Raw genomic sequence first — 26,857 nt, forward strand, 5'->3', positions numbered from 1 at the left:
ACGAAGTGCTGTTACGGCCCCCCTCTTACTCATTGTTTTTATTACATTCCTTACATTATGAAGTTTGGGGGGCGCTGGAGCACGATAATTTTTAAAAGGGGGCGCTGGAGGAAAAAAGGTTAAGAACCACTGATTTAAATGATCCGGCCCGCGAGCGATCAGATTTTTTGAATCCGGCCCGAGATGTAATTTGAGTTTGGTACCCCTGGTCTAGCCTATGGCTGGAGCAATGCTTTTTAATCGGTGTGACGTGAGAGGTGCCTTGAGAGGATATCCATTGCTAATGTCGGGGTATCGAAATACTCGGGTAAAATGCTACCATAGAAGCCTTATAATCAATCCAATTTAAAATATCACATATTGAGAGAAAGTCCCGTAATTCTCCATGTCCCCACAAATAAGGCACAATTAAATTAAATTAAATTGGATCAATCATTCTAGAGAACATGCAGATTCTTATCTCCAAGCTCATTGCACCGGCAGACAAATACATGAAATAACCTTTATTGAACTGGGGCATAACATTCGCTCTGCCTAACAGTCTGTATTTAATTGCCCCATTCACGGGCCGTCGGAAAATTCGGTGTGCTTTCAAGCTCTCAGCCAAATATAAAAGAAAATCAGTGCCGTATATCTCGGAAATCATATGCTGCAAATAGATATGCTATATCATGCTATACCAAGCGAGATAGTGTAATGCAGTGCTTTTCAACCTGTGTGACGGTTCGCACTTGTGCGAATGAAAAAAATTGCAGTGCGAATGACGAAAGTGGTGCGAATAGTGCGAATGAAAATCCGGGTCAAGTGCGAATGACGAAGGTGGTGCGAATGGTGCGAATGAAAATCCGGATCAAGTGCGAATGACAATCGTGATTAATTGCTAACTTTTCTGACGAGGAATAATTAAAATGAACTTAATAAGAAATTTAGAATCAGTGTAATTTTTGTAGTTGCGACGCAATTGTAAAAACTTAATACGACGCACCACTAATCGTAGCTCTTACAAGCCGGAGTGAATTAATATTCCCACACTATAATTATTACGTCACCTAAAGTCTGGTTTGGAAGCTGGTGTAGTTGCAGTATAGAGATCTCTACATTCTCTATAGTGGCAGACATATACAGTATATCAACCCGTCTGATCCTGCGACAGGCTCGAAAAATGATGTCAAAATGACTTTCTGCTTTCTTCCGCTAAACAATCACAATATTTTCGTAATAACTGTTCGATTAGCGCGAGGTACGAGGATAGTAGTAAATACCATCATCAGAGCGATTCAGATTCGCAAATTTACTGTAACGTAAATTTTTTCCCCTTCATGGTGATTAAGGTAGGGACCGCAAAGGTTATAATTTTTGGTCGACACGGTGCCAGAGCTATCTTTTAATATGTATGTAATATTTATTGAATTTATTGCAAAAAATCCTGCGATCGTTTACATATCCAAGGTCACTGTGTTGGATAGGCTATTGTAGCCAATAAGCGAGACGCGCAGCAAATATGGCATATGGCATGGAATTCATGATCAAATTTGTCCGACTGTCTTTTTTTCTGGAAATCATGGTCAAAAACCGTTGGGATGAACTAGTGTAGGGGTGTGCAACGAGCGAGTTCAGGCCTACGAGACTCATTCACTTCGAGGCCAACCCCTTCTGCGTCGGGACACATGAAGACGTAAAGTTTTGGCGAATAAACAGCTGATAAAATGCGGTGCCAAAAACATGAGCAGCGACAGAACCTCGGTCTAAAAATTACCGATGCTGGATGGCCAAACCTTTCGAGATGGATTGGATATGCTCCGTTGTCGGCACGGAATAGTTGCGTTCTTGCCATCCGAGTAGACAGTATAGTACAACTCAGTTGTAACAACTGTGATACCCACATGAATTTAATTCGCCCTAATTTGAAATCGCGTACGTCAGACATGTGTTGTAGAGCTGTGTTGGTTAGAATTGTGATGTGCGCGTTCTGTATGTCATACATGCCCGCAACATCGTAGCATACAACTGTATTATTAAATATATATTCCTCTTCATGGGCGAGGATCAGGTCGCGAGATGCCACAAAAACTTTGGTGGTAGTGTAAGAGCTACCGTTATTAAACTGTTATGAATTCTCAAGTTAGATTGAGGTGAAGAGTAGAACACGTAGTACCATGAGTTATTTGCTCTTCTCATAAACTTGCGAGACAGAAGTTGGAGCAACGTATCATAAGGTATCGAGCTCTAATGTACACTCTCCTTGATCGTTTTGCACCTTATGTTCCAAAGACATAAGACAAAAGCCTCAACACAAACATGTTGGTTTTTCATCCTTTCGGCAAACTGGAGCTTCGCGGGACCTTTGTGTCAGCTCTCAAAAACGATTTCTGCCAGCAAGCATTTTTCACTCGCGAAAAATACGCTGTATTTTGGGTAGGAGTGCAGAACAGATTTTAAGACCTGGCCATCCAAGCATTAGTAGAATTTCTTGTAGGCCTACAAATTCCGAACAACATTGTTTGGTCGAGAAGGGTTGTATTTAAATAATTGGAAGTGAAACGAGCGAAAAAGTTGCCTTTTTAATGAGACATTTGATAGCTTAAGCTACATAGTTATCCAATTTGTTGCACATCTGAACAAAATGTTGAGCAGGCCTATATCTTCATCTTTTTGTATAACAATTTTCGATTAGTTTGTGCGAATGAAATTTATTTCCCAAAAAAAGTGCGATTGGAGCTCAAAAAGGTTGAAAAGCACTGGTGTAATGGCTATGCGTCCGTCTTCTCGAGCGGTAGGTCGTAAGTTCGATCGCCGGCCGGGTCATACCAAAGACTCGAAAAATGGTATCCGCAGCTATCCTGCAAGGCGCTCAGCAATCACGGATAGCATGGAGGAGAAAAAAACGGGGGCGCAGACTAGATGACCTCATGGGGCCGTATCGCAACTCCGTCGCCAAAGCATCTCGATGGTGCAGGCGAGAAAGAATATCATCTCTCTCTCTCTCTCTCTCTCTCTCTCTCTCTCTCTCTCTCTCTCTCTCTCTCTCTCTCAAATCCAGCAAATCATGTTGAATAGTCTTTGAATGGAAAAGAGCCCTGGTAATTCGGTCTCCTAGTCGGCATTGAAACGGCTATGGTACGCGCACACACTCATGCACTTGGGTATGGAGACCATAACAGGACACATACTACTTACTGTCTGTGATTTTGTGTTGAAATCGACTTTGGGAAAATATTATTTCCGAATGAATATTTCAATGCAATCTTCGTTCACTGTAAGATGACATCATCGATAGGTACCATAAGAAATATCATCACCTATTTCGGCATGGAACACAGTCAAAAGCAATAAAGAGCAACACCGACTTGTGCGTAAAATATATTTTAATGAGGTGTAGGCTGATCAACTGTTAGTCGACATAGGAAACGAAATAAATATCGCATTTGACAATGGGGATTTTACGCCACTCAAAAGTCATATTGATGTAATGATATTATGGGAACAGCATAACCAAGCACTGAGGATATTGTGTTATAGAAAATGACGCAGTCAATTAAATTTTATCTCATTATGGTATAACGATGTCAAAGTTTGGTAAAATTACATACAACTGGTTCCTTCCATAATGACGTAAAGAATAAATGTATTAATAATATTTGTCTATTTTGGTGTGGTGTTTCACGATTTATCTGTACGGCACAGCAGACGTCATATTTAGTGGTTTGAAAGTTCCGGGTTGAAGCAACCCGAATTTTGACATAACAACTACCCTATGCTATGATATCCAATAATGGTCAAATTTTAATTTGAGTTTGTACGGCCTTTACTGGCTCAAAGTAAAATTCGGTGTACAGGCGCACAGCGTTACGTTTATACAACCTAGCAATTTAGATATTGAGACCATGAAATTTGGACGAAGTATTCTTTTTATTAAGCCTTATGAAATATGCCTAATGACTAGGGCAATTTTTTTTTGACCTAAAAAACGGAAGATTTTGACCTAAAAAATCTAAATTTTGACTTTTTTTGACCTAAAAAAACTGAAATTTGACCAAATTTTGACCTCACGTATGCAAATTAGGTGTTTTCGCATATAATGTTAAAATTGTACTACTTATCTTCATTTCTGGTTGGAACTGTCTGTCCTTACAAAGTAGATTGGCCTGAAAAAACGTTTTTGACTCAAAATCTGACAGATTTTTACATTACAGTAGTTACATTACGTATTCTGGAGGAAATAATTAAAATTTTTTGTAGTACAACGAAAGATCCTTTCCTACATTCTCGGGTAGAAAGTGTCTGTCCTTACTACATAGCTTGCCAAGAACGGAGAAAGAACGCTCAACAGCAGGATTTGTTGGCTGCCAACACTCAAGTTGTGTGCAGACTGCTGGTGACAAACCGTGTTGCTTCATTCTGACAATGTTGTCTATATCACAATTTTTCAGCTTGCGCTTCTTGATATAAGAACCATGCAAGGTCCAAGCAGTCTTGCTTCAGCTAGGATATTGCGGTACGTTGACCATAAAACCATGTCACTATTTGTTTCATTTGACCATTTATGATTCACAATGAGCAGACGATGGTCCGTTTACAACGGTAGGCCTATAGAGTAGGCTACAAGCTGTAAAATATCAAATGATAAGTTCACCGACAGCGCAAAATCTACGATACAAACGAAATGCAGAGGTCAAAAACTGTTTGACTTCGTAAACAATTTTGACAAATTTTGACCTAACGCTACAATTTTGACCTAATTTTGACTTTTTTTGACATGTCAAAAAAAAATTGCCCTACTAATGACTATAAAATGCAAATTCCCTAGTATGCGTCACGTAGTAATTATAATTATTTGGCATCAGCAGTGTTGTAGGAATAAGCTGGTCATTATAATGGCTGAAGGAGGTGGGGATTTCGACAATGACTCTACATCATCATCTGCTCGAGTGTCCGGTATGTTATACAAATGATAATATAGAACTATAAGGCATATTTGGTACGTTTGAGAAATACGCTCTTTGTTTTATGTAATATTTAGAGTGGAAAATATATCATCTTTCAAAATCCTTCAATCACAACAATCAAGTCCCATGTCCTAGGATTTTTAACATCATCGTGGTGGTCCTGGTAGCGATCAGTTCCATATTCATCTTCAATATATCCGTATACTTTAACGTACCTACTATCTGCTTTACGGCATCTCAACAAAATTAGTTACTCTGCTTCGAAAAGAGCATTCTTGTGGATTCATCAATAATTACCATTTTTGCCAAATATTTGGTCGAAGGTATATTGTCGCCACTTTATAAATCCGACCTGTATGTTTCATTCCAGGTGCTATATTTCGACATATCGCTGGTAATGCTAGCTTAACAATGAAAGACCAATCGACATTCAATGTGGTGTTTGGACAACGTAAATCACACCGTAAAGGTAAGATTGTATTTCCTTGTTCGCATTGTTGTATGCAAGGCTGTTGCAGGGAAATAAATGGTGTCCAGGAAAATTTGATCAATGAATTATATCGTTGAAGTTACATCGGCGCCTCATTCAAGTGCTGAACGTCACTTCAACAATTCGAGTAATTTCAGTCAATGCGGTGTCGAAACTTGTTGTGTTGCGCACAAAATAATTTGCTGATTGTATCAAATTATCAACAATGGCAATGCCTATTGATCTATTTCCCGACGTGTTTTTACCTTTAAATGTATATGTATTTCATGTCTGTCGAGTTGCTGTTTGGGATGAGTGTAATGTTCGCGTTCTGTCTGTTAACATCTGTAATTTATAAGTTTGGGTTCGCAAAATAACTTTATTAGGTTACACAGTGTAATTCAGGGTGTCAAACATACGGCCCGCGAGACCATTTCATCCGGCCCGCGCGGCCATTCTGTGTAAATTGAAAAATTATTGTATTATCTAGCACGAGGTGTCAAACATATCACCTACCATACGATTTCATCCGACCCACAAAGCAATTTTGAGAAGATTGAAATGCTTTTTTCATCTAGCACACTTATTATACCTAATGTCGAGATTAACCTTCAATAAACAATATATGAAGACAGCAAATGTCGAGCATGTTGATAGGCCACACTAAAACCAGCCACTGCAGTGTTGTGGTGACTCTCTAGTTCAGGGCCGAAACAGTACTTCGTCTGCCCCCGTCCCCCAAAAACCTTGGTTTTTCCCCCTCCATAGGATAGTGAACGAAACTTCGGGAAACATCGCCCCCACCCCCCACATTCGCCGCGGGATTCTAACCATGACACATTTTACTGTTATAGGGGGCTCTATGTTTAAATGCATGTAGTTGGCTAGTCGCGCATGTCACGAAAAAATTATAATTAGCATGAAATGTTGTCTATAATATTGGTCATTGCATATAATGCTATTAATTTTTTCATCCTCTCTCAGTCCACGTGAAAACATTTACTGGCAGAGTTGACTGAGTTGGTGACTTCAGATAGGATCATAGCCAGGGCCCCAATGGGCCCAGACCGTGCGTCCAATAAATCACTGCTCAGAAGATTAGGTGTCTTAAACATAAAAGATATGCGGAAACTAGAAATTGCCAAGGTAATGTATCAGTTCCATTATGATCACTGCCCCGAAAAGTTCAACGTCCGCGTTTGCAGTTAAATATCTTGAATCCCTCCCAACGCAGATGGAGGGATAAGGCCATATTACGGCTGAAGAAAAGGTAGCACAGAACTAAGCCAACTTATATCGTCGTTATAAGCATCACTGTATTCGACCGGCCAATTATGGTATTTGCACAAACTCCATTGTTCGCGAATAAAGGTGTTGCTACCGCTATGATCCATTATACACACTTTTATCTATGCTTGGTAACAAAGAAGTCAAGCGAAAGTCAGGGGCATGACGTAACATTTAGGAATCAGTTGATTGTTCCGCCCGCGATATCTCCGGGTGCATACCCGTTGACAGGAACGAAACAGCACTTCGTCAGGCCCCCAAAAAAACTTGAGCCATGGGCTTCCATTAGGTGATAAACCGTCCCCCATCACATTGTTCACTTTTACCACGAAGTTATAGTGGTGCCGTTTCGTGAGCCAGCGCCATGCACGAAAATTTTCGATAATTCATGATAAATCGGTCAATAAGATCGGGAATTGCATATATATTGTTATAAATTTCTTGTCCTCTCTACTCATATTTTCCGGTATAGTTTAGTGAAATGTCTTCGAAACTGAAGAGCCCGTAAATAATATTACTATAGTCCAAGATACTGAAACTCATACCCGATTATTATTTGCATAAAAATGGATTTGAAGAATTACCCGGATTCAGATTCACAACATTTTGATGTTCGGATTTAGAATTAACCTTGGACAATGAATTTGTAATAACTTCCATTTTAATGACATAATTCATAAGAGGTTGCGGATTTGGATATTTGTATGATTTTAAATCCGATCACACCAATCAAAAGGTAACGTTAAAAGAGAGGCAGGCCGTTATTCAGATAGTCCCATAAGTCATCCACGTACATCTTTGGCCGGAAGTTAACCACTTCATGCCCATTATACAGCATTCGTATCCATTTACCCGGTCTTTCTACCGTAACCGCTGTTTTTGCCATAGGATGGGTTTTTACAATACAGTCAGCGAGAATCTAACCAGAGGTGTAATCACTGAGTGGTGATGATATAATAATAACTCCTATCTCTATATTGCAGAAGAGTGTTGGGCACTAGTAAACATCGTCAACGCCAACACACGACAAAAGACTACCGACAAAATTCTTGATGATTTCAAGACTGAGAGTCTGCACCGACCGGACTTCCAAGTTAACCCTCGGATGAGAAAGATTAAAGATAAGGATTACTTCAAAGGAAATTACCGAGAGGTATTGGCAACTCAATTGATAGAAGAAATAGGCTTTCACGGACACAAAGAGCAAGATGAGGATACCTTGTCGTTCGATCAGCTTATAATGTCAATTACTGAAGAAACCAATTCCGCACACACAGACGAACATTCGGTCATAGGCATTGTCGCGTCTGCGGGATCGGGGAAAACCACTCTCATGCGTAGATTAGCGAGAAAATCACTCGACACAGCCTCCCTAACACAAGGCTCCAATCAAGTAGTCTCGAAAATGATACATTTTATCGAATTGAAAAGCATCCAGTACGCTGGTTATATGACACCATCTACATTTCTCTTCGGGGGACTTTTCAGAAATGAGTCAGATGAGGAAAATGCTTATCAGTGGTTGCTGGAAAACCAAACGAATGCCGTTTTATATTTCGACGGTCTAGATCAGGCTACGTGGAAGATAGGTCATGCTACAAAATACAATAAAATTAATCCATTCACCCGTGCGGATACAGCAACGATCATGTACAACATACTCTCAGGTAATCTGTTTCCCCAGATGAAAATCGTCTTCGCATCACGCGAATTTAGAGTGTCAGAGTTACCAGCGGAGGCACGACCGAGCGACATCATTACTCTCTCAGGATTGACGCAAAATGACGCGGAAAATTTTTTTGTGTTTTTAATCGGAAAAGGTGGTGCTGAAGCCTGGGAAAATATTCGTAGTATGTCGCCCAGACTACTTAACTTGGTGTCAGTTCCTGTGTTCCTAATTTTAACAGCAGTTGTAATGGCGAGAGATCCGACGAGACCTCCGCCGAATACAGTTACCGAACTGTACAGAAGAATCATTGCCGCTCTTCGACACGTCGAAAACATCCGACAGCGTGACAAAATAGACAAAATATTAATAAAATTGAAAGAAATGGCTTATCGAGGAATGAAAGAAGGGCGAGTCGTATTTTATGCGGAGGATTTGCAAAAGTTAGGTTTGTCTACCGAAGAGGTTCAGGACTTGATTATGAAGGTTCCCGGCAACAATCTGCTCAGTCGACATTTAATCGAGGGTGATTTTGTCTTCTTCTTCTGTCATCAAAGCATACAAGAGTTCCTTGCAGCAAGCTTCATAGCTCATATGACAGCTGAAGAATTCTCTCAATTCGACGGAAAACATCTCCACGAAAGTCGATGGTCGGTCGTTCGCAGATTTGTTTCCGGACTCGTTTACGAACAATCAACGGATCAACTCCATAAAAGTGAGTCATTGTTAAATTGAGCCTCCATATCGCGACAAGTTCATATCTGATATTTATATATGGAGAGAGAGAGAGATAAAACTCTATTCCTCAAGAACAAGAAAATCGTTTTTCTTTCTTGTTTGTGTGAGATATATGAAAAGATAATGCGCGAAGTCACAATATCACTGGTCTTCCATAAATTCGGATCGATCACAATGAAGTTGTCCCAACGCTCCGACAAGCAGCATGTCTTATTGCTGAGCAATTTGAAAGTAGCATAATTGACATATAGGGTCACCAGTCACTACACGTCCTCCTTTTTCGGGTTATGAAAATGCCCTCCTTTTTGGCAATTCGACCTACTTCTAAATTGCCTTCAAGACGGCAAAACACAACAATGACAACGGCATTACGTGTTTCGTCACAGTCCCGGATCAAAGGGAAAAACAGCGAGTTTTCGGCCGATCGATTCGTTCACAGTTCACGAAGGAGCACGGATCGTTATCTATGACGGGACTTCCTCTCCTGGAGCTTTACACGGTGTTCTACGAATCAGACGACAACGATCTCATGAGCCATGTTTACGTCATCAGTATATCTGGCGACACATTGAGTCGCGGCGAAGCTCACGTCGTTGGAACGCTCGTTGCGAGGAGTCGAGGACTTAGGTTGTTGGATTTACGCGTTGTCGGCGACGAGATGTTGCAAGTCATCGCGAGATGTATTAAGGAACCAGTCCACGTGAGTCGATTTGTTACGCCACATTATCAGCAAGACGACGACGGAATCGTTGCAGGTGCGGCAAGTGAATTTGGTCAACCACTACTACTCATCCCGCACGCTTCGTACGTTGCTTGGACATCCTCGGATCGCAGCGTGGTCTGGAAACCTGCACTGGAAGGTGAGTGACGTGTCACGGCATGCGCGGTATGACGGCACCGTGTCCGGACTTACGAGCAATGTTCAGGAACTCTGGCTGACTGGGCTCGTGTTGTGCAACGAAGGAGATCACGTCAGGATAAGTGACGTCGACGTCGAGGGCCGTTTCAACACAAAGGTAAGTTTTGTCCTGTTGGATGGGTTGTGCCACAACTGACATATTATCTTCACAGGACTCCACTCTATCGATTCCTCACGTCGGGGACAAAATGGAATTTCTCGAGGAACTTTTTGATGCACGGTCGGTGAAGTAGAACCGATTTTCGTCGTCGCCGGCATTTTGGCTTGTTGGAACACTTGCAACTTTCTCGCGATTCCAGTGCAACAAAAAACTTGCCTTAGTCATTACCACATGGATTCGCTACCTCACCCAAAGAAAAGTAGACACGATTTTGGTAACATGTTCAAACATTGCAACTTGCGACCTATATTAATCCGTATTCACATTTCGCCCACCTGTGTTTTTATTACATCAGGAAAATGTCCTTATAGCGATAACGCATTACCGCGATTTCATAATTGATCAACCGGCTTCAATTCGTTGTGATCGGGATTATTCTGGTGTCACGAAAAACCCACCAATGTATTATACGGTGTGTGTAATTTCCGTTATAATATCAGCACGGGCATATCTCGCCGAGCATCAACCTCAACGCGGCGCCAGACTTGAAACGGAATAACCATAACCTTGTCCGCTCGGGACGACTCGAACTCCCACGTCCTGCCTATCGACAATGATAACACGTCGAAGAGTCATAACAACTCTACAAATGACAACGCATTACAACCGCCCGTCAAAAGGCCGTTAACACGCCAGGACACGAAGTTGAGTTTCAAAGACAAACAGGATTTGTGAGATTTTGTCGCATTTGGATTGGATTAGGATTAGAGATAAATGTACTTATAGTTATTAGTAGGGCAATTTTTTTTTTTTGACATGTCAAAAAAAGTCAAAATTAGGTCAAAATTTGTCAAAATTGTTTGCAAAGTCAAACATTTTTTGACCTCTGAATTTCGTTTGCATCGTAGATTTTGCACTGTCGGTGAGCTTATCATTTGATATTTTACAGCTTGTAACCTACTTTATAGGCTTTACCGCTGTAAACGGACCATCGTCTGCTCATTGTGAATCATAAATGGTCAAATCAAACAAATAGTGACATGGTTTTATTATAGTTTTATGGTCAACGTACTGCAATATCCTAGCTGAAGCAAGACTGCTTGGACATTGCATGGTTCTTATATCAAGAAGCGCAAGCTGAAAAATTGTGATATAGACAACATTGTCAGAATGAAGCAACACGGTTTGTCACCAGCAGTGTGCACACAACTTGAGTGTTGTCAGCCAACAAATGCTGCTGTTGAACGTTCTTTCTCCGTTCTTGGCAAGCTACGTAGTAAGGACAGACACTTTCTACCCGAGAATGTAGGAAAGGATCTTTCGTTGTACTACAACAAATTTTAATTATTTCCACCAGAATACGTAATGTAACTACTGGAATTCTTCATAGGGCCAGATTTCGTTAAAATACTAGTTTTTCATGTAAAAATCTGTCAGTTTTTGAGCCAAAAACGTTTTTTCAGGCCGATCTACTTTGTAAGGACAGACAGTTCCAACCAGAAATGAAGATAAGTAGTACAATTTTAACATTATATGCGAAAACACCTAATTTGCATACGTGAGGTCAAAATTTGGTCAAATTTCAGTTTTTTTAGGTCAAAAAAGTCAAAATTTAGATTTTTTAGGTCAAAATCTTCCGTTTTTTAGGTAAAAAAAATTGCCCTAGTTATTAGGTTATCTTGAATCAACGCAATCGTTGGTTGTGAAAGAACATTTTCCAGTCCCTCCCTTCAGACTACAAAAGAGCTTGACATTATTCTCTTTATTAACAAAATGGTGTCGATTATGAAAAAAAATGCTGCGAACAATACGATACGTTCTCGAAGTAGATTTGAAAGGAAACGCCGCAAATCGTAATAGGTCAGGAACTGCATCCGATCGAAAACACCAAAATCAAAAATATTTTAGAGCCTAGGCCCGAACTTGAAATTCCCTGGTCATGCCTTGAAACGAGGTGACCTCGCCACCCTCCGCGAGATGGTCCCCGTAGTACACGATTTTGAAAGAAGTTTGTAAAAACGAATGTTCCAATGCTCGGACGAATAGAGAATATTCTGCCTTTTTAACTGGGATTAGAATTTGAATTGTAGCTGCACAGTTATTTTTCGAAATTATATTAGTATTACGTTAAAGCTACAGTTTTTGCTATATTACATCAGAATTATAATAATGGCTACACACTTTTTTTCACAATACAGTAGAATTAGAATAACAATAACACAAAGTTAACCAAATTATTGAAATTGAAATTATAATTAAAGTTTTTTCCCTCCCTAATTACATTACATTTACAATAATAGCAACAATTTTGTTACCAAATTACATTGGAATTGGAATTATAGCTACACAGTTCTTCCCAAATTACATCAGAATTGAAATAACACCACTTTTCCAAGTTGCATTGGAATTACAATTATTGCTACAAATTTTTGCGAAAATTACACTAAAACTACAACAATAGTCGCAAAAACATTACCACGCTATATTGTAATTAATAATATAGCTACACAGTTCTTCTCAAATTACATTGGAATTGAAATAACACAATTTTACCAAATACATTAGGATTACAATTATAGCTACTATTTTTTTTTCACAAATTACATTAGAATTTCAATAACAGTCGAACAGAAATTACCAAGTTATATCAATAAAAATGTTAAACTTTTAGGTGTTCTGGCTGCTTTTATGTCTTCCCCCGTTGGATTCTGAATGTTGATGTGTACTATGCCGAGCATGCAAAGACTTCACATACTTTACATATCTTCAAGTCCATATCACAGAACAATATCACGCCAAATTGTGTTCCTGGCTACCTTGTTATAGTAGGCTTACCATATTTCGGAAATGAAAAAAGAGGGCACTTTTTCAGAAATTTCAGACATGCAAAACTGGAGAAGAATTCTCAAAAACCGGTAAATTTTCCCCACTTCATGATCGGTTGACTAAAAAAAAAAAGGTCATCACTTCCGCTCAGAGCTCAAAATCACGTTTATCACTCCACATTGCCAGGTGGATGACTAAAAAAAAAAAAAGGTCTTCTTTTCGCTCAGAGCTGAAATCACCACTTTTCCCTTCGAAATACCCGCCTTAGCTTCACTTCTGCGCTAATTTGCGGCATATCACTCGCAATTTCCTCTAAATCTGACCTAAATTTTCAAAAAAGAGGACAAAATCTCAAAAAAGAGGACAAAAGGGCGTCCTCCGAGGACACTTTCAAAAAAGTCAAAAAAGAGGACAAATCCTCTTAAAAGAGGACGTATGGTAAGCCTAGTTATAGTAGTCTGGATTGGTGTGATTGTACAGCTCTATACACAGCGGCAATCAGATTCTCGTCTTCTATATTATTCATTTTGTTTTACAACTGAAAATAGCATAAAATCGCATGGTTAATCACTGCAACTTCAGAAAGTGCGATGTACGATCACTACAGAGACAGATCTGCTAGCTGAACGGATGGAAAATACGCATGGAAGTGAACGCGTGCGGGTTCTCACACTTTTGCTCTTTCTGCTCCTCATTTTTTCCTCGTCCCTCTTCTCTCTCGCACGCATCCGTTTGAGAAGAGAAATAAGGAGAGAAAGATACGGACGCGTTTACGGATCGTCTATTCCAGGCTTAATGGCCCCTCTCGCACGGTAACTCTTTTCAGTATAGGGACCCTCGCACGCGGCTGGGAAACTCGTGTTGGCATGCGGCTGTTATGTCTTATGGGTGAGTTGGCATGCGGCTATTGCGTCTTATGGCGGGGGTGGCATGCGGCTATTGTGTCTTATGGCGGGGGTGGCATGCGGCTATTGTGTCTTATGGGTGCGGCCGTGAATCGCCCTTTCGGGTATAGGCATCTCTCGCACGGTGCTGAATAAGTATCAAGTAAATAGTCATGTGAATGAACCTTCGCTAATGCGAATATTACAAATTATTATATATGACCGATTCGAGTTAATCCCAACGTTTACGGTGAGTGCGACTTTAATATATCGTTATTCTTATGGTCGCGGCGACACGGTAGCTGATATAGACGCAACATGATAACGTTACAGGTATAGCGATCGCTCACACGAAGACGCTGTAGTTGAGTCGTGACAAATGACCGATCGTGTTCTAAGTCTTTCCTCGCTATTGATTCCTACGTAACCTGGATAATACTTTCAGATCGGATTATTCGCACCTTCCGTACCGCTGTTTCGCACCTACAGAATAGTCTGCTGTTCACAGTCGCGACAAGAATCACAAGTATACACATTCATACATTCGTTGAATTTATTACTCTGAAATCAAACTCTTCACAAAAGCACGCACAATCGTATCATTCACTTTTTTATCATCGCCAAAATTATTCAAGTATTCCTTGGCTGAAAATCCTTGAGCTCATTTTATCAAAAATGCAATAGCATGATCTCCACACACATCGGAAGTTTTACTCTGTAACTGTTTCCCAGTCACGGAAAATTCATCCGGCTCCAGGAATTCGATTATCGGAGGTTTTAGTGGTCCGAAACCTAGTGAATCATGAAAATGAGTATCGTCATCTCTGTATATAGACACCCAGTGAGACCCAGGCAAACCCGACTCGTCGTAATTAATGGTGATAGCGAATTTTCCGCAAATTGGTTTCTGTGGTAACTGGTCTACTGGATAAGTTCCTAGATATAGACTTCGTGTATCAGGATGGCCGGGTATAGAGAATATCATTGATCTCAGACGTATTCATATTTCGACAACTTGTCTTTTTTGATTCAACTGTAGAAGATGTTGAAACTCCTTCAAACATAACAAGGTTACGGAGGTCGGTAAAGGCTTCGATGTAGTCAAAACCAGATGCACAGTTCCTGTCTTATGAAGTTGATAACATCCCAAACTATTGTCGGGTGTCAAATCAAACACAAAAAGAGTGTATCCATTAACATAATCTTTGCGTGAAATATTTGAAGGTGTCTCGGATTCCCAGCGACCTGTCAGTAGTGTAGCTAAGGAACTTTGGTACCGCCCAATCAGAGAGCGCCACGTCATCCTAATTGCCACGCCCATTTTCATCCCCTAAGGGAACATTCATCTGCTACGTCATCTGTGCCACATCATCAAGCGCCACGCCTATAGTGCCACATCATCCATCCATTGCTATATCATCGCTGCATTGATTGCCGCATCTTGATACTTTTCTCAGATATTGTATTATGTATATTTAGGACTAATGTCATCCGTCCATATTTTTAGACTTGATTTTATGTGTACAAGTTACGGTTTCTGCAGTCTCCAAATTTTACGACTTACGATTTCCACGTCAAAACTTACCTTGGCTAGAATCGACGGCATGATTTTTGTGATAAGGACCTAGGTAACATTCAGAGTCTGCAACGATTGTTTGGATATACATTATAGCAATACCCCACCAAACTATAGGCGGTTATATTACTCTATTGGTCAGAGATAACTCATCCGTCCACATTTTTAAACTTGATTTTATGTATACAAGTTACTGTCTCTGCAACCGAACTTCAACGTAACGATTTTTCAGTAAGCAGTTATGTTTCCATGCTACTTTTACTTCTATTTAACGGGTTTTCATAGCGATTTTGAGTGCAGGCAGATCGCGGTGTCGATTTCCGAGGTCTCCACAAGCCTTATTATCAGCTCGCAGTACAACCGCTACCCGTATAATGTTTGCATGTCGAGTATAAGGGTATTTAACTCGGCACTAAAATGCCAACGGACTAGCCGCAGGGCCCGGTTCTCGTCGCTATAATTAAACGAACACCTTCGCCGCAGGTACGCAATCCCCGACGTTATAATGATAGGGCCAAATTAGCCGCATGAAAGCGAGTCTAATGAATATAACGACAGACACCAAGTTAGTTGAAAAGTAAAACTAATCGTGACCGATGCAAGACGGATTGAAACAGCGCTTTCGCTCGATTCTTGTAGTGACGACATTTCATACGATTCAGTCCTTTTCATGTCACTAGAATAAGGGTGATTAAACCGACAGTGAAACGTCGCCGGCGTCTTATAACGTAATAATGTAAGCTTCGTCGGGTGCTGCTATAATGTTAGGAGCGAATATAGTAGAAAGTCCACGTCTACGCATACTACCGTAGTAAAACGCAATTCACGCAAAAGTCGATATTGCTTTGTGATGTTTTTGATGTTGTTCCATACCGATTGGGAAGATAGGACTCCTAATTCCTTAACTAACTACATAATCTCTAGTAACGTAGTCAGACGCATAACGGAATTTACGCAAAATCGGTATTGCTCTGCGATAATTTTGATCACTATGTTTTGATAATAACTTGCTTCCGAGAAATAGATAACATTCATTATACGTTAGATGATACTTTTCCTTTATATTCTATTATGTGTATTTAGGGCTAATGCGACATCACTATGTTGGCGACAGGCCTGATTTGAACACACTAATTTTACAAATTAAACTTATCACCCACCCCGAACACTCAATGAAGAGCACCCTGGAGCACCCTCGTAAATGCTCCACAATTCGTGACGTATAATATATACTGAGCATATAATAAGCTAACAAAACTGATACTTGAGTACTCCGAAATGTTCCATTGTCATAATGTCCTACACCTGTGAACCAATCTTCAAGTTGCGCATTCAATGTTTAGCTCGGTAATTCCGTTATTAAAGTTGAGTATGCATAGGTACGTGCTACGCTCCCGCAAAAGTCGGTATGGAACTGCGTTAGTTTAAAATTTGTTCAATCATGAAATGCGTAACAAAATTTGACATGGTGCATTGTCATAATAATGTCTTACAACTGCGTACCGAGTTTCAAGGTGGGGAGTCGAATATTAACATGGTAATTCCGTTATTAAAGTTGACTATGTATAGGTACGTGCTACGCTACGGAAAAAGAGATTTAGCCAAAAGTCTGTATCGAACTGCTTTGGTTTTAAAGGTGTTACATCATGAAATGTCTGACGAAATTTGGTATGGTGCATTGTTATTATGTCCTACAACTGTGTACTAACGTTCAAGGTGAGAATTTAATGTTTAGCATGCTAATTCTGTTATTGAAATTGACTATGTATGGGCATATGCTGTGTTCACGAAAATCAGATATGCGTAAAAGTCGGTATTCGATTGCGATAGTTTCAAAGGTGTTCCATCATTAGATGTGTGATGAAATTTAGCATGGTGCATTGCCATAAGGCTCTACAACTACGTATCAAGTTTAGAGTTGGTATTCAATGTTAAGCATGGTAATTACGTTTCTACCCTAATTTAATAGATTTCTCAGATATCGTAGCAACGGAACTGGCTTCAGCGAGCGGTTAAGGCGTTGGACTTAAGTTTCAATGAACAAGTGTTCACATAGGTTCGAATCCCACACCCACTACGTTTACGAGAATTAATATTTTTAGATTCAAATTTAGCGTATTGAGTACTTTTTCTGCCTTTTTCAGCGCATTAGAGACGTTTACACTATTGATTTCGTGAGCTTTACTTAAGTTTTATAAATTGACGTAAAAGTAGTCATTTCCGAGTAAGTAAAACGTTCGTATTGTAGGTTCATTTCTGCTTAATACTATAATTATCATGGAGTTGAAGCAGTCCAATATCAAAAACACCCGAAAGTATTTGTTGCATATAGCTAAAAACCTAATTGAGTACTCTGAAGAAGTACAAGTAGCACAGTTTGTGGTATTTCTATGACATCGAAATTTAGCTAACCAGAACTTATACTTGAGTACTCCGAAATGTACAAGTACTTTACCTTTACACGACGTTTCTGTAAAATGAATACTGATTTTATTAAAAAATAAAAAAGCACGAAAAATTACATTTTATCCCAAACCATCAGAATACTAAAGTAGCTTATTGCGTATATGGACCTAATACTAAAGTGTTTATGATTTCAGTTCGCTTCAACTTCATGACATTTTCAGTATTAAACAGAAGTATAAGCCTAGAATGCTAACTTTCTTCGTAAATTGCTACTTCTGCCTTAATTTAACGGATTTATCCGAGATCATTGCTTTACTTAATCTCTCCAAAATGTGCATTATACTAGTACGTCACCATCGAATCCCTCTGGCTATAACTACCCGATAGTATAATTGAGCCAAATACTCGAGTACTAATTTTAAAGTAGCTTAGGTATCTAAATGAACCGACGGTCAGTAAACCATTTCGAAGTGCAAGTACAGGAATATCATAGTTCTTGAACCGTGCTCAATGCTCAATAGACCATTTTTGCTATTTTTCATCGCCATAAGTCATTCTGGACCGCGTAAACGCATTGTACGTTATAGATGAAACTTATGCAAATCCCCGGAACGCAACAAGAAAAATCGTATGAATTTGTAAACTACTTATTCATGACATAATAATAATTCTACTTGTACACATTTTCACAAGTTTTGTCAAGTTAACAGGTTAAAAACTTATACTTGAGCACTACGAAATGTACAAGTACTTTACCTTTACACGACGTTTTGTAAAATGAATACTAATTAAAAAATAAAAAATAAAAAAGAGCGAAAAATTACATGTTATCCCGGAACGCAACAAGAAAAATCGTAGGAATTTGTAAACTACTTATTCGGTAAACTACTCTTTACTTCACAAAACAAAGTTACAAAAGTAAGCAGATTTATATGAAAACCCGTTAAATAGAAGTAAAAGTAATAACAATGCATCATACCAAATTTGATCGCAATTTCATGATGCAATACCTTTAAAACTAACGCAGTTCTCTATACACTTTTGCGTAAATCTGTGTTTCGCTAGCGTAGCACGTACCTATACATAGTAAGCTTCAATAACGGAATTACCATGCTAATAATCAAATCCCCACCCTGAAATTCGGTACGCGGTTGTAGGACATTATGAAAATACAACATACCAAATTTCATCAGACATTTCATGATGTAACACCTTTAAAACCAACGCAGTTCTATACCGACTTTTGGCTAAATCTGTTATCCATAGCGCAGCACGTACCTATACATAGTCAACTTTAAAACGGAATTACCATGTTAATAATCGGCTCCCCACCTTGAAACTCGGTACGCAGTTGTAAGACATTATGACAATGTACCATGTCAAATTTTGTTACTCATTTCATGATTGAACAACTTGAAAACTAACGCAGTTCTATACCGACATTTGCGTGAAACTGTTTTGCGGGAGCTTAGCGCATACCTATGCGTAGTCAACTTTAATGACGGAATTACAGATGTAATTAGGTTTCAACACTTTTACAACGATTCTTCTTGCTTCCTATAACATCGCACTCGAAGCCCTCGTTATTAGGCTATGATCTCAGCCTGAGCTATGTCTTGAAGCCTACGGGACTTTGCAAATTGTTTCGATTTATTCTATACCCGTTTTAATTTAAGGAAGCCCATTTCACTCAATGTATCGATGCCTACAGTATAGAGTATACTCTACAAAATTTTCTGATTAATTCTCCCTATGTTAATTTACCATAAGACAGACAATTTGACTCCTAAAGTCCGAAATACTTGTTCGCTTGAGCTAAGCCGCAGCGCCTGGAGTGGAATTTTATAGTTCTTGTAAAAAGTTGTTTATACACAATATATGTTTAAGGTAAGTCCTACGCATTCATGATTTCGTCCGAGTTTGTATTTTAGTAATATATACTAATACCGCGTTTGTAACTTGTGCAAGTAGGCCTACAGGAATATCATAGGTAAAGTCTCTGTCTTGCATTTAGTTGCCGGCTCTGAAAGCAAGCAAAGTTTGTGGTATTTGCGCAACATCGAAATTTGTACACTTCACGCGGGGCCTACGATACTTACGGCCTAATATGGCACATTACACTTGCTGGATATAAGAGGCCGACACTCCCAACCAGACATCACGACTGACTCAATGATTGCTTGCGATCTCACTTCTCGATACCAGACGCCTCGCCATACAAGTCTAATAAAGTATTATAACCGACAAAATTAGTTCTTTCAGATGAAACAACCCAATTAAGAGCCAAGTGACATCGTCGCAATGTATTTAATCGTTCAGGTAGACTTGAATCGTGATCCGGATCTCGTAACATAGTAAAATCGAGGTATGTAGTTTAATTACTCACTCACTACTCTATATGTTGGTGGTGGTCATACCCTGCAAACTTTTTTGCTGCGAACGTAGTGTTTCACCTTACATCAGTTGGTTCAATGTATGTATCGGGTTGTGAAAACTGTCGCTGTTTTGAGTATGTGTCACAATCAATACTAAATACGAGAATTCGTTACTCGTCGAAACGTCGCAGTCAGACATCGTTAACAGCGATTCCGTGTATGGCAATCTTGAGTTCAATTGCGGTTTTGTGATGTTAACCACAGAGCATATTGTTATTTCATGTGGTTAACCGTTGATATAGATGCGATGCGACCGACGCGGGTAAATAAAAATAAGAAAAAATAGCGAAAAATTACATTTTATCCCGGAACGCAACAAGTAAAATCGTATGAATTTGTAAACTACTTATTCATGACATAATATTAATTCTACTTGTACACTTTTTCACATTTTATAACACTTTTAGTAGTACTTAACAGTTTCAGTTTTAAATAAAATTCAGAATATAAACTAATCGAAAAATTCGGTAATCAATTTCGCGTAGGCTATGCATACAAATGAGGAACGTTACATCAACGCGTGTTAACTAGTTGTATTATGTAGCTTGTAGGGTTTCCGATTTCAAACTGAACGGTGGGATATGTATTGACCAATAAAGAGTGACACAATATAGTAAACATGTGTGAGAAAACTCACAAGTAACCCGTAATGTGTGACGAAATTTGGTATGGTTCATTCTTATTATGTCCTACAACTGCGTACCAACGTTCAAGGTGAGAATTTGATGTTTAGCATACTAATTCTGTTATTAAAATTGACTATGTATGGGTATATGCTGTGTTCACGAAAAGCAGATATGCGTAAAAGTCGGTATTCGACTGCGATAGTTTCAAAGGTGTTCCATCATTAGATGTGTGATGGTGAAATCTAGCATGGTGCATTGCCATAATGTCCTACAACTACGTATCGAGTTTAGAGTTGGGATTCAATGTTAAGCATGGTAATTCCGTTATTAAAGTTGGCTATGTATGGGTACGTACTATACGCCCCCACAAAACAGATGTACGCAAAATGTCGATGTAGAGCCGCGTTAGTTTTAAAGTTGTTCCATGAAATGCGTGAGGAAATTTCGTATGCTGCATAATCACAATGTCCTACAACTACGTACCAAGTTTCAAGGTGAGGATTCACATATTAGCATGGTAATTCTGGTATTAAAGCTGACTATGTATATGTACATGTACACGCTAGCGAAACAGATGTAGGCAAAAGTTGCAATAGAACTGCGTTAGTTTTAAAGTTATTCCATCATGAAATGTAAATGTGTGATGCAATTTTGTATGCTGCATAATCACAATGCCCTGGAGCTCATTTAGATACGTGTTTAATGTATAGTTACACGTTCTAGTTGTTTTGATGTAAGGAAAAAATCATTCGGTAACTCGACACAACTATGCTCAATTGCCGCTTTTTAAAGTCCTTCACAGCATCTTTTCTCATATAAACGGACAACCGGTTTCAGAGTATACCCGCGTCGATCGCATCGCATCTATATCAACGGTTAACCACATGAAATAACAATATGCTCTTGTATATCGAAATGTATGCTTTGGAAATCGACGGATATTGTGTGTCCTGGTGTGTGTGTCTGTGTGTGTCCCGGTTCGTGCTTTAGCCTCCCACAGAGTCAATATGTTGAAATTAGCAACCTCCATGACTTTGGTAACTGCTTGGTACACGGATAATGGTTGAATTTATGTCCCCGTCGCGCTAACAAATCCGGGTTACTTGTGAGTTTTCTCACACATGTTTACTATATTGTGTCACTCTTTATTGGTCAATACATATCCCACCGTTCAGTTTGAAATCGGAAACCCTACAAGCTACATAATACAACTAGTTAACACGCGTTGATGTAACGTTCCTCATTTGTATGCATAGCCTACGCGAAATTGATTACCGAATTTTTCGATTAGTTTATATTCTGAATTTTATTTAAAACTGAAACTGTTAAGTACTACTAAAAGTGTTATAAAATGTGAAAAAGTGTACAAGTAGAATTAATATTATGTCATGAATAAGTAGTTTACAAATTCATACGATTTTACTTGTTGCGTTCCGGGATAAAATGTAATTTTTCGCTATTTTTTCTTATTTTTATTTACCCGCGTCGGTCGCATCGCATCTATATCAACGGTTAACCACATGAAATAACAATATGCTCTGTGGTTAACATCACAAAACCGCAATTGAACTCAAGATTGCCATACACGGAATCGCTGTTAACGATGTCTGACTGCGACGTTTCGACGAGTAACGAATTCTCGTATTTAGTATTGATTGTGACACATACTCAAAACAGCGACAGTTTTCACAACCCGATACATACATTGAACCAACTGATGTAAGGTGAAACACTACGTTCGCAGCAAAAAAGTTTGCAGGGTATGACCACCACCAACATATAGAGTAGTGAGTGAGTAATTAAACTACATACCTCGATTTTACTATGTTACGAGATCCGGATCACGATTCAAGTCTACCTGAACGATTAAATACATTGCGACGATGTCACTTGGCTCTTAATTGGGTTGTTTCATCTGAAAGAACTAATTTTGTCGGTTATAATACTTTATTAGACTTGTATGGCGAGGCGTCTGGTATCGAGAAGTGAGATCGCAAGCAATCATTGAGTCAGTCGTGATGTCTGGTTGGGAGTGTCGGCCTCTTATATCCAGCAAGTGTAATGTGCCATATTAGGCCGTAAGTATCGTAGGCCCCGCGTGAAGTGTACAAATTTCGATGTTGCGCAAATACCACAAACTTTGCTTGCTTTCAGAGCCGGCAACTAAATGCAAGACAGAGACTTTACCTATGATATTCCTGTAGGCCTACTTGCACAAGTTACAAACGCGGTATTAGTATATATTACTAAAATACAAACTCGGACGAAATCATGAATGCGTAGGACTTACCTTAAACATATATTGTGTATAAACAACTTTTTACAAGAACTATAAAATTCCACTCCAGGCGCTGCGGCTTAGCTCAAGCGAACAAGTATTTCGGACTTTAGGAGTCAAATTGTCTGTCTTATGGTAAATTAACATAGGGAGAATTAATCAGAAAATTTTGTAGAGTATACTCTATACTGTAGGCATCGATACATTGAGTGAAATGGGCTTCCTTAAATTAAAACGGGTATAGAATAAATCGAAACAATTTGCAAAGTCCCGTAGGCTTCAAGACATAGCTCAGGCTGAGATCATAGCCTAATAACGAGGGCTTCGAGTGCGATGTTATAGGAAGCAAGAAGAATCGTTGTAAAAGTGTTGAAACCTAATTACATCTGTAATTCCGTCATTAAAGTTGACTACGCATAGGTATGCGCTAAGCTCCCGCAAAACAGTTTCACGCAAATGTCGGTATAGAACTGCGTTAGTTTTCAAGTTGTTCAATCATGAAATGAGTAACAAAATTTGACATGGTACATTGTCATAATGTCTTACAACTGCGTACCGAGTTTCAAGGTGGGGAGCCGATTATTAACATGGTAATTCCGTTTTAAAGTTGACTATGTATAGGTACGTGCTGCGCTATGGATAACAGATTTAGCCAAAAGTCGGTATAGAACTGCGTTGGTTTTAAAGGTGTTACATCATGAAATGTCTGATGAAATTTGGTATGTTGTATTTTCATAATGTCCTACAACCGCGTACCGAATTTCAGGGTGGGGATTTGATTATTAGCATGGTAATTCCGTTATTGAAGCTTACTATGTATAGGTACGTGCTACGCTAGCGAAACACAGATTTACGCAAAAGTGTATAGAGAACTGCGTTAGTTTTAAAGGTATTGCATCATGAAATTGCGATCAAATTTGGTATGATGCATTGTTATTACTTTTACTTCTATTTAACGGGTTTTCATATAAATCTGCTTACTTTTGTAACTTTGTTTTGTGAAGTAAAGAGTAGTTTACCGAATAAGTAGTTTACAAATTCCTACGATTTTTCTTGTTGCGTTCCGGGATAACATGTAATTTTTCGCTCTTTTTTATTTTTTATTTTTTAATTAGTATTCATTTTACAAAACGTCGTGTAAAGGTAAAGTACTTGTACATTTCGTAGTGCTCAAGTATAAGTTTTTAACCTGTTAACTTGACAAAACTTGTGAAAATGTGTACAAGTAGAATTATTATTATGTCATGAATAAGTAGTTTACAAATTCATACGATTTTTCTTGTTGCGTTCCGGGGATTTGCATAAGTTTCATCTATAACGTACAATGCGTTTACGCGGTCCAGAATGACTTATGGCGATGAAAAATAGCAAAAATGGTCTATTGAGCATTGAGCACGGTTCAAGAACTATGATATTCCTGTACTTGCACTTCGAAATGGTTTACTGACCGTCGGTTCATTTAGATACCTAAGCTACTTTAAAATTAGTACTCGAGTATTTGGCTCAATTATACTATCGGGTAGTTATAGCCAGAGGGATTCGATGGTGACGTACTAGTATAATGCACATTTTGGAGAGATTAAGTAAAGCAATGATCTCGGATAAATCCGTTAAATTAAGGCAGAAGTAGCAATTTACGAAGAAAGTTAGCATTCTAGGCTTATACTTCTGTTTAATACTGAAAATGTCATGAAGTTGAAGCGAACTGAAATCATAAACACTTTAGTATTAGGTCCATATACGCAATAAGCTACTTTAGTATTCTGATGGTTTGGGATAAAATGTAATTTTTCGTGCTTTTTTATTTTTTAATAAAATCAGTATTCATTTTACAGAAACGTCGTGTAAAGGTAAAGTACTTGTACATTTCGGAGTACTCAAGTATAAGTTCTGGTTAGCTAAATTTCGATGTCATAGAAATACCACAAACTGTGCTACTTGTACTTCTTCAGAGTACTCAATTAGGTTTTTAGCTATATGCAACAAATACTTTCGGGTGTTTTTGATATTGGACTGCTTCAACTCCATGATAATTATAGTATTAAGCAGAAATGAACCTACAATACGAACGTTTTACTTACTCGGAAATGACTACTTTTACGTCAATTTATAAAACTTAAGTAAAGCTCACGAAATCAATAGTGTAAACGTCTCTAATGCGCTGAAAAAGGCAGAAAAAGTACTCAATACGCTAAATTTGAATCTAAAAATATTAATTCTCGTAAACGTAGTGGGTGTGGGATTCGAACCTATGTGAACACTTGTTCATTGAAACTTAAGTCCAACGCCTTAACCGCTCGCTGAAGCCAGTTCCGTTGCTACGATATCTGAGAAATCTATTAAATTAGGGTAGAAACGTAATTACCATGCTTAACATTGAATACCAACTCTAAACTTGATACGTAGTTGTAGAGCCTTATGGCAATGCACCATGCTAAATTTCATCACACATCTAATGATGGAACACCTTTGAAACTATCGCAATCGAATACCGACTTTTACGCATATCTGATTTTCGTGAACACAGCATATGCCCATACATAGTCAATTTCAATAACAGAATTAGCATGCTAAACATTAAATTCTCACCTTGAACGTTAGTACACAGTTGTAGGACATAATAACAATGCACCATACCAAATTTCGTCAGACATTTCATGATGTAACACCTTTAAAACCAAAGCAGTTCGATACAGACTTTTGGCTAAATCTCTTTTTCCGTAGCGTAGCACGTACCTATACATAGTCAACTTTAATAACGGAATTACCATGTTAATATTCGACTCCCCACCTTGAAACTCGGTACGCAGTTGTAAGACATTATTATGACAATGCACCATGTCAAATTTTGTTACGCATTTCATGATTGAACAAATTTTAAACTAACGCAGTTCCATACCGACTTTTGCGGGAGCGTAGCACGTACCTATGCATACTCAACTTTAATAACGGAATTACCGAGCTAAACATTGAATGCGCAACTTGAAGATTGGTTCACAGGTGTAGGACATTATGACAATGGAACATTTCGGAGTACTCAAGTATCAGTTTTGTTAGCTTATTATATGCTCAGTATATATTATACGTCACGAATTGTGGAGCATTTACGAGGGTGCTCCAGGGTGCTCTTCATTGAGTGTTCGGGGTGGGTGATAAGTTTAATTTGTAAAATTAGTGTGTTCAAATCAGGCCTGTCGCCAACATAGTGATGTCGCATTAGCCCTAAATACACATAATAGAATATAAAGGAAAAGTATCATCTAACGTATAATGAATGTTATCTATTTCTCGGAAGCAAGTTATTATCAAAACATAGTGATCAAAATTATCGCAGAGCAATACCGATTTTGCGTAAATTCCGTTATGCGTCTGACTACGTTACTAGAGATTATGTAGTTAGTTAAGGAATTAGGAGTCCTATCTTCCCAATCGGTATGGAACAACATCAAAAACATCACAAAGCAATATCGACTTTTGCGTGAATTGCGTTTTACTACGGTAGTATGCGTAGACGTGGACTTTCTACTATATTCGCTCCTAACATTATAGCAGCACCCGACGAAGCTTACATTATTACGTTATAAGACGCCGGCGACGTTTCACTGTCGGTTTAATCACCCTTATTCTAGTGACATGAAAAGGACTGAATCGTATGAAATGTCGTCACTACAAGAATCGAGCGAAAGCGCTGTTTCAATCCG

The 26,857-nt window shown here is 38.8% G+C and overlaps 2 protein-coding genes across 5 annotated transcripts in view; one reads left to right on the plus strand and one right to left on the minus strand.

Annotated features, from left to right (window-relative positions):
• LOC145458463 (putative neutral ceramidase C) overlaps positions 1–26,857 on the minus strand; it is a 53,424-nt gene that overhangs the window by 9,449 nt on the left and 17,118 nt on the right. The window contains exon 7 of one of the 4 annotated variants that reach the window (XM_080336840.1): positions 11,869–12,124. The exons of the other annotated variants lie outside the window; for them this stretch is intronic. Within the exon in view, the coding sequence (XP_080192966.1) occupies positions 12,037–12,124 (88 nt within the window). The 3' untranslated portion in view covers positions 11,869–12,036. Of the gene's footprint in view, positions 1–11,868; positions 12,125–26,857 lie in introns of those variants that run through there. 4 annotated transcript variants of the gene reach the window in all.
• Positions 4,812–10,258, plus strand: LOC145459415 (protein NLRC5-like). Its single transcript, XM_080338055.1, has 6 exons — positions 4,812–4,935; positions 5,317–5,415; positions 7,686–9,083; positions 9,493–9,861; positions 9,941–10,122; positions 10,178–10,258. The coding sequence occupies exons 1-6, from the start codon at positions 4,875–4,877 to the stop codon at positions 10,256–10,258; spliced, it is 2,190 nt and encodes a 729-aa protein (XP_080194181.1). The 5' UTR covers positions 4,812–4,874.

The sequence above is a fragment of the Botryllus schlosseri genome, chromosome 16 (genome assembly GCF_051294905.1).
Source record: "Botryllus schlosseri isolate E-star chromosome 16, Bs_hap1, whole genome shotgun sequence".
NCBI classification, from domain to species: Eukaryota; Metazoa; Chordata; class Ascidiacea; order Stolidobranchia; family Styelidae; genus Botryllus; species Botryllus schlosseri.

What these genes read in the sequence shown, in the direction of transcription:
- LOC145459415 (XM_080338055.1), top strand. Translation starts at nt 4,875, where the DNA reads ATGGCTGAAGGAGGTGGGGATTTCGACAATGACTCTACATCATCATCT. An exon ending in AACGGATCAACTCCATAAAA is followed by an intron (nt 9,084 to 9,492) that starts GTGAGTCATTGT and finishes GTTTCGTCACAG; the next exon opens with TCCCGGATCAAAGGGAAAAA. An exon ending in CGACGACGGAATCGTTGCAG is followed by an intron (nt 9,862 to 9,940) that starts GTGCGGCAAGTG and finishes CTCGGATCGCAG; the next exon opens with CGTGGTCTGGAAACCTGCAC.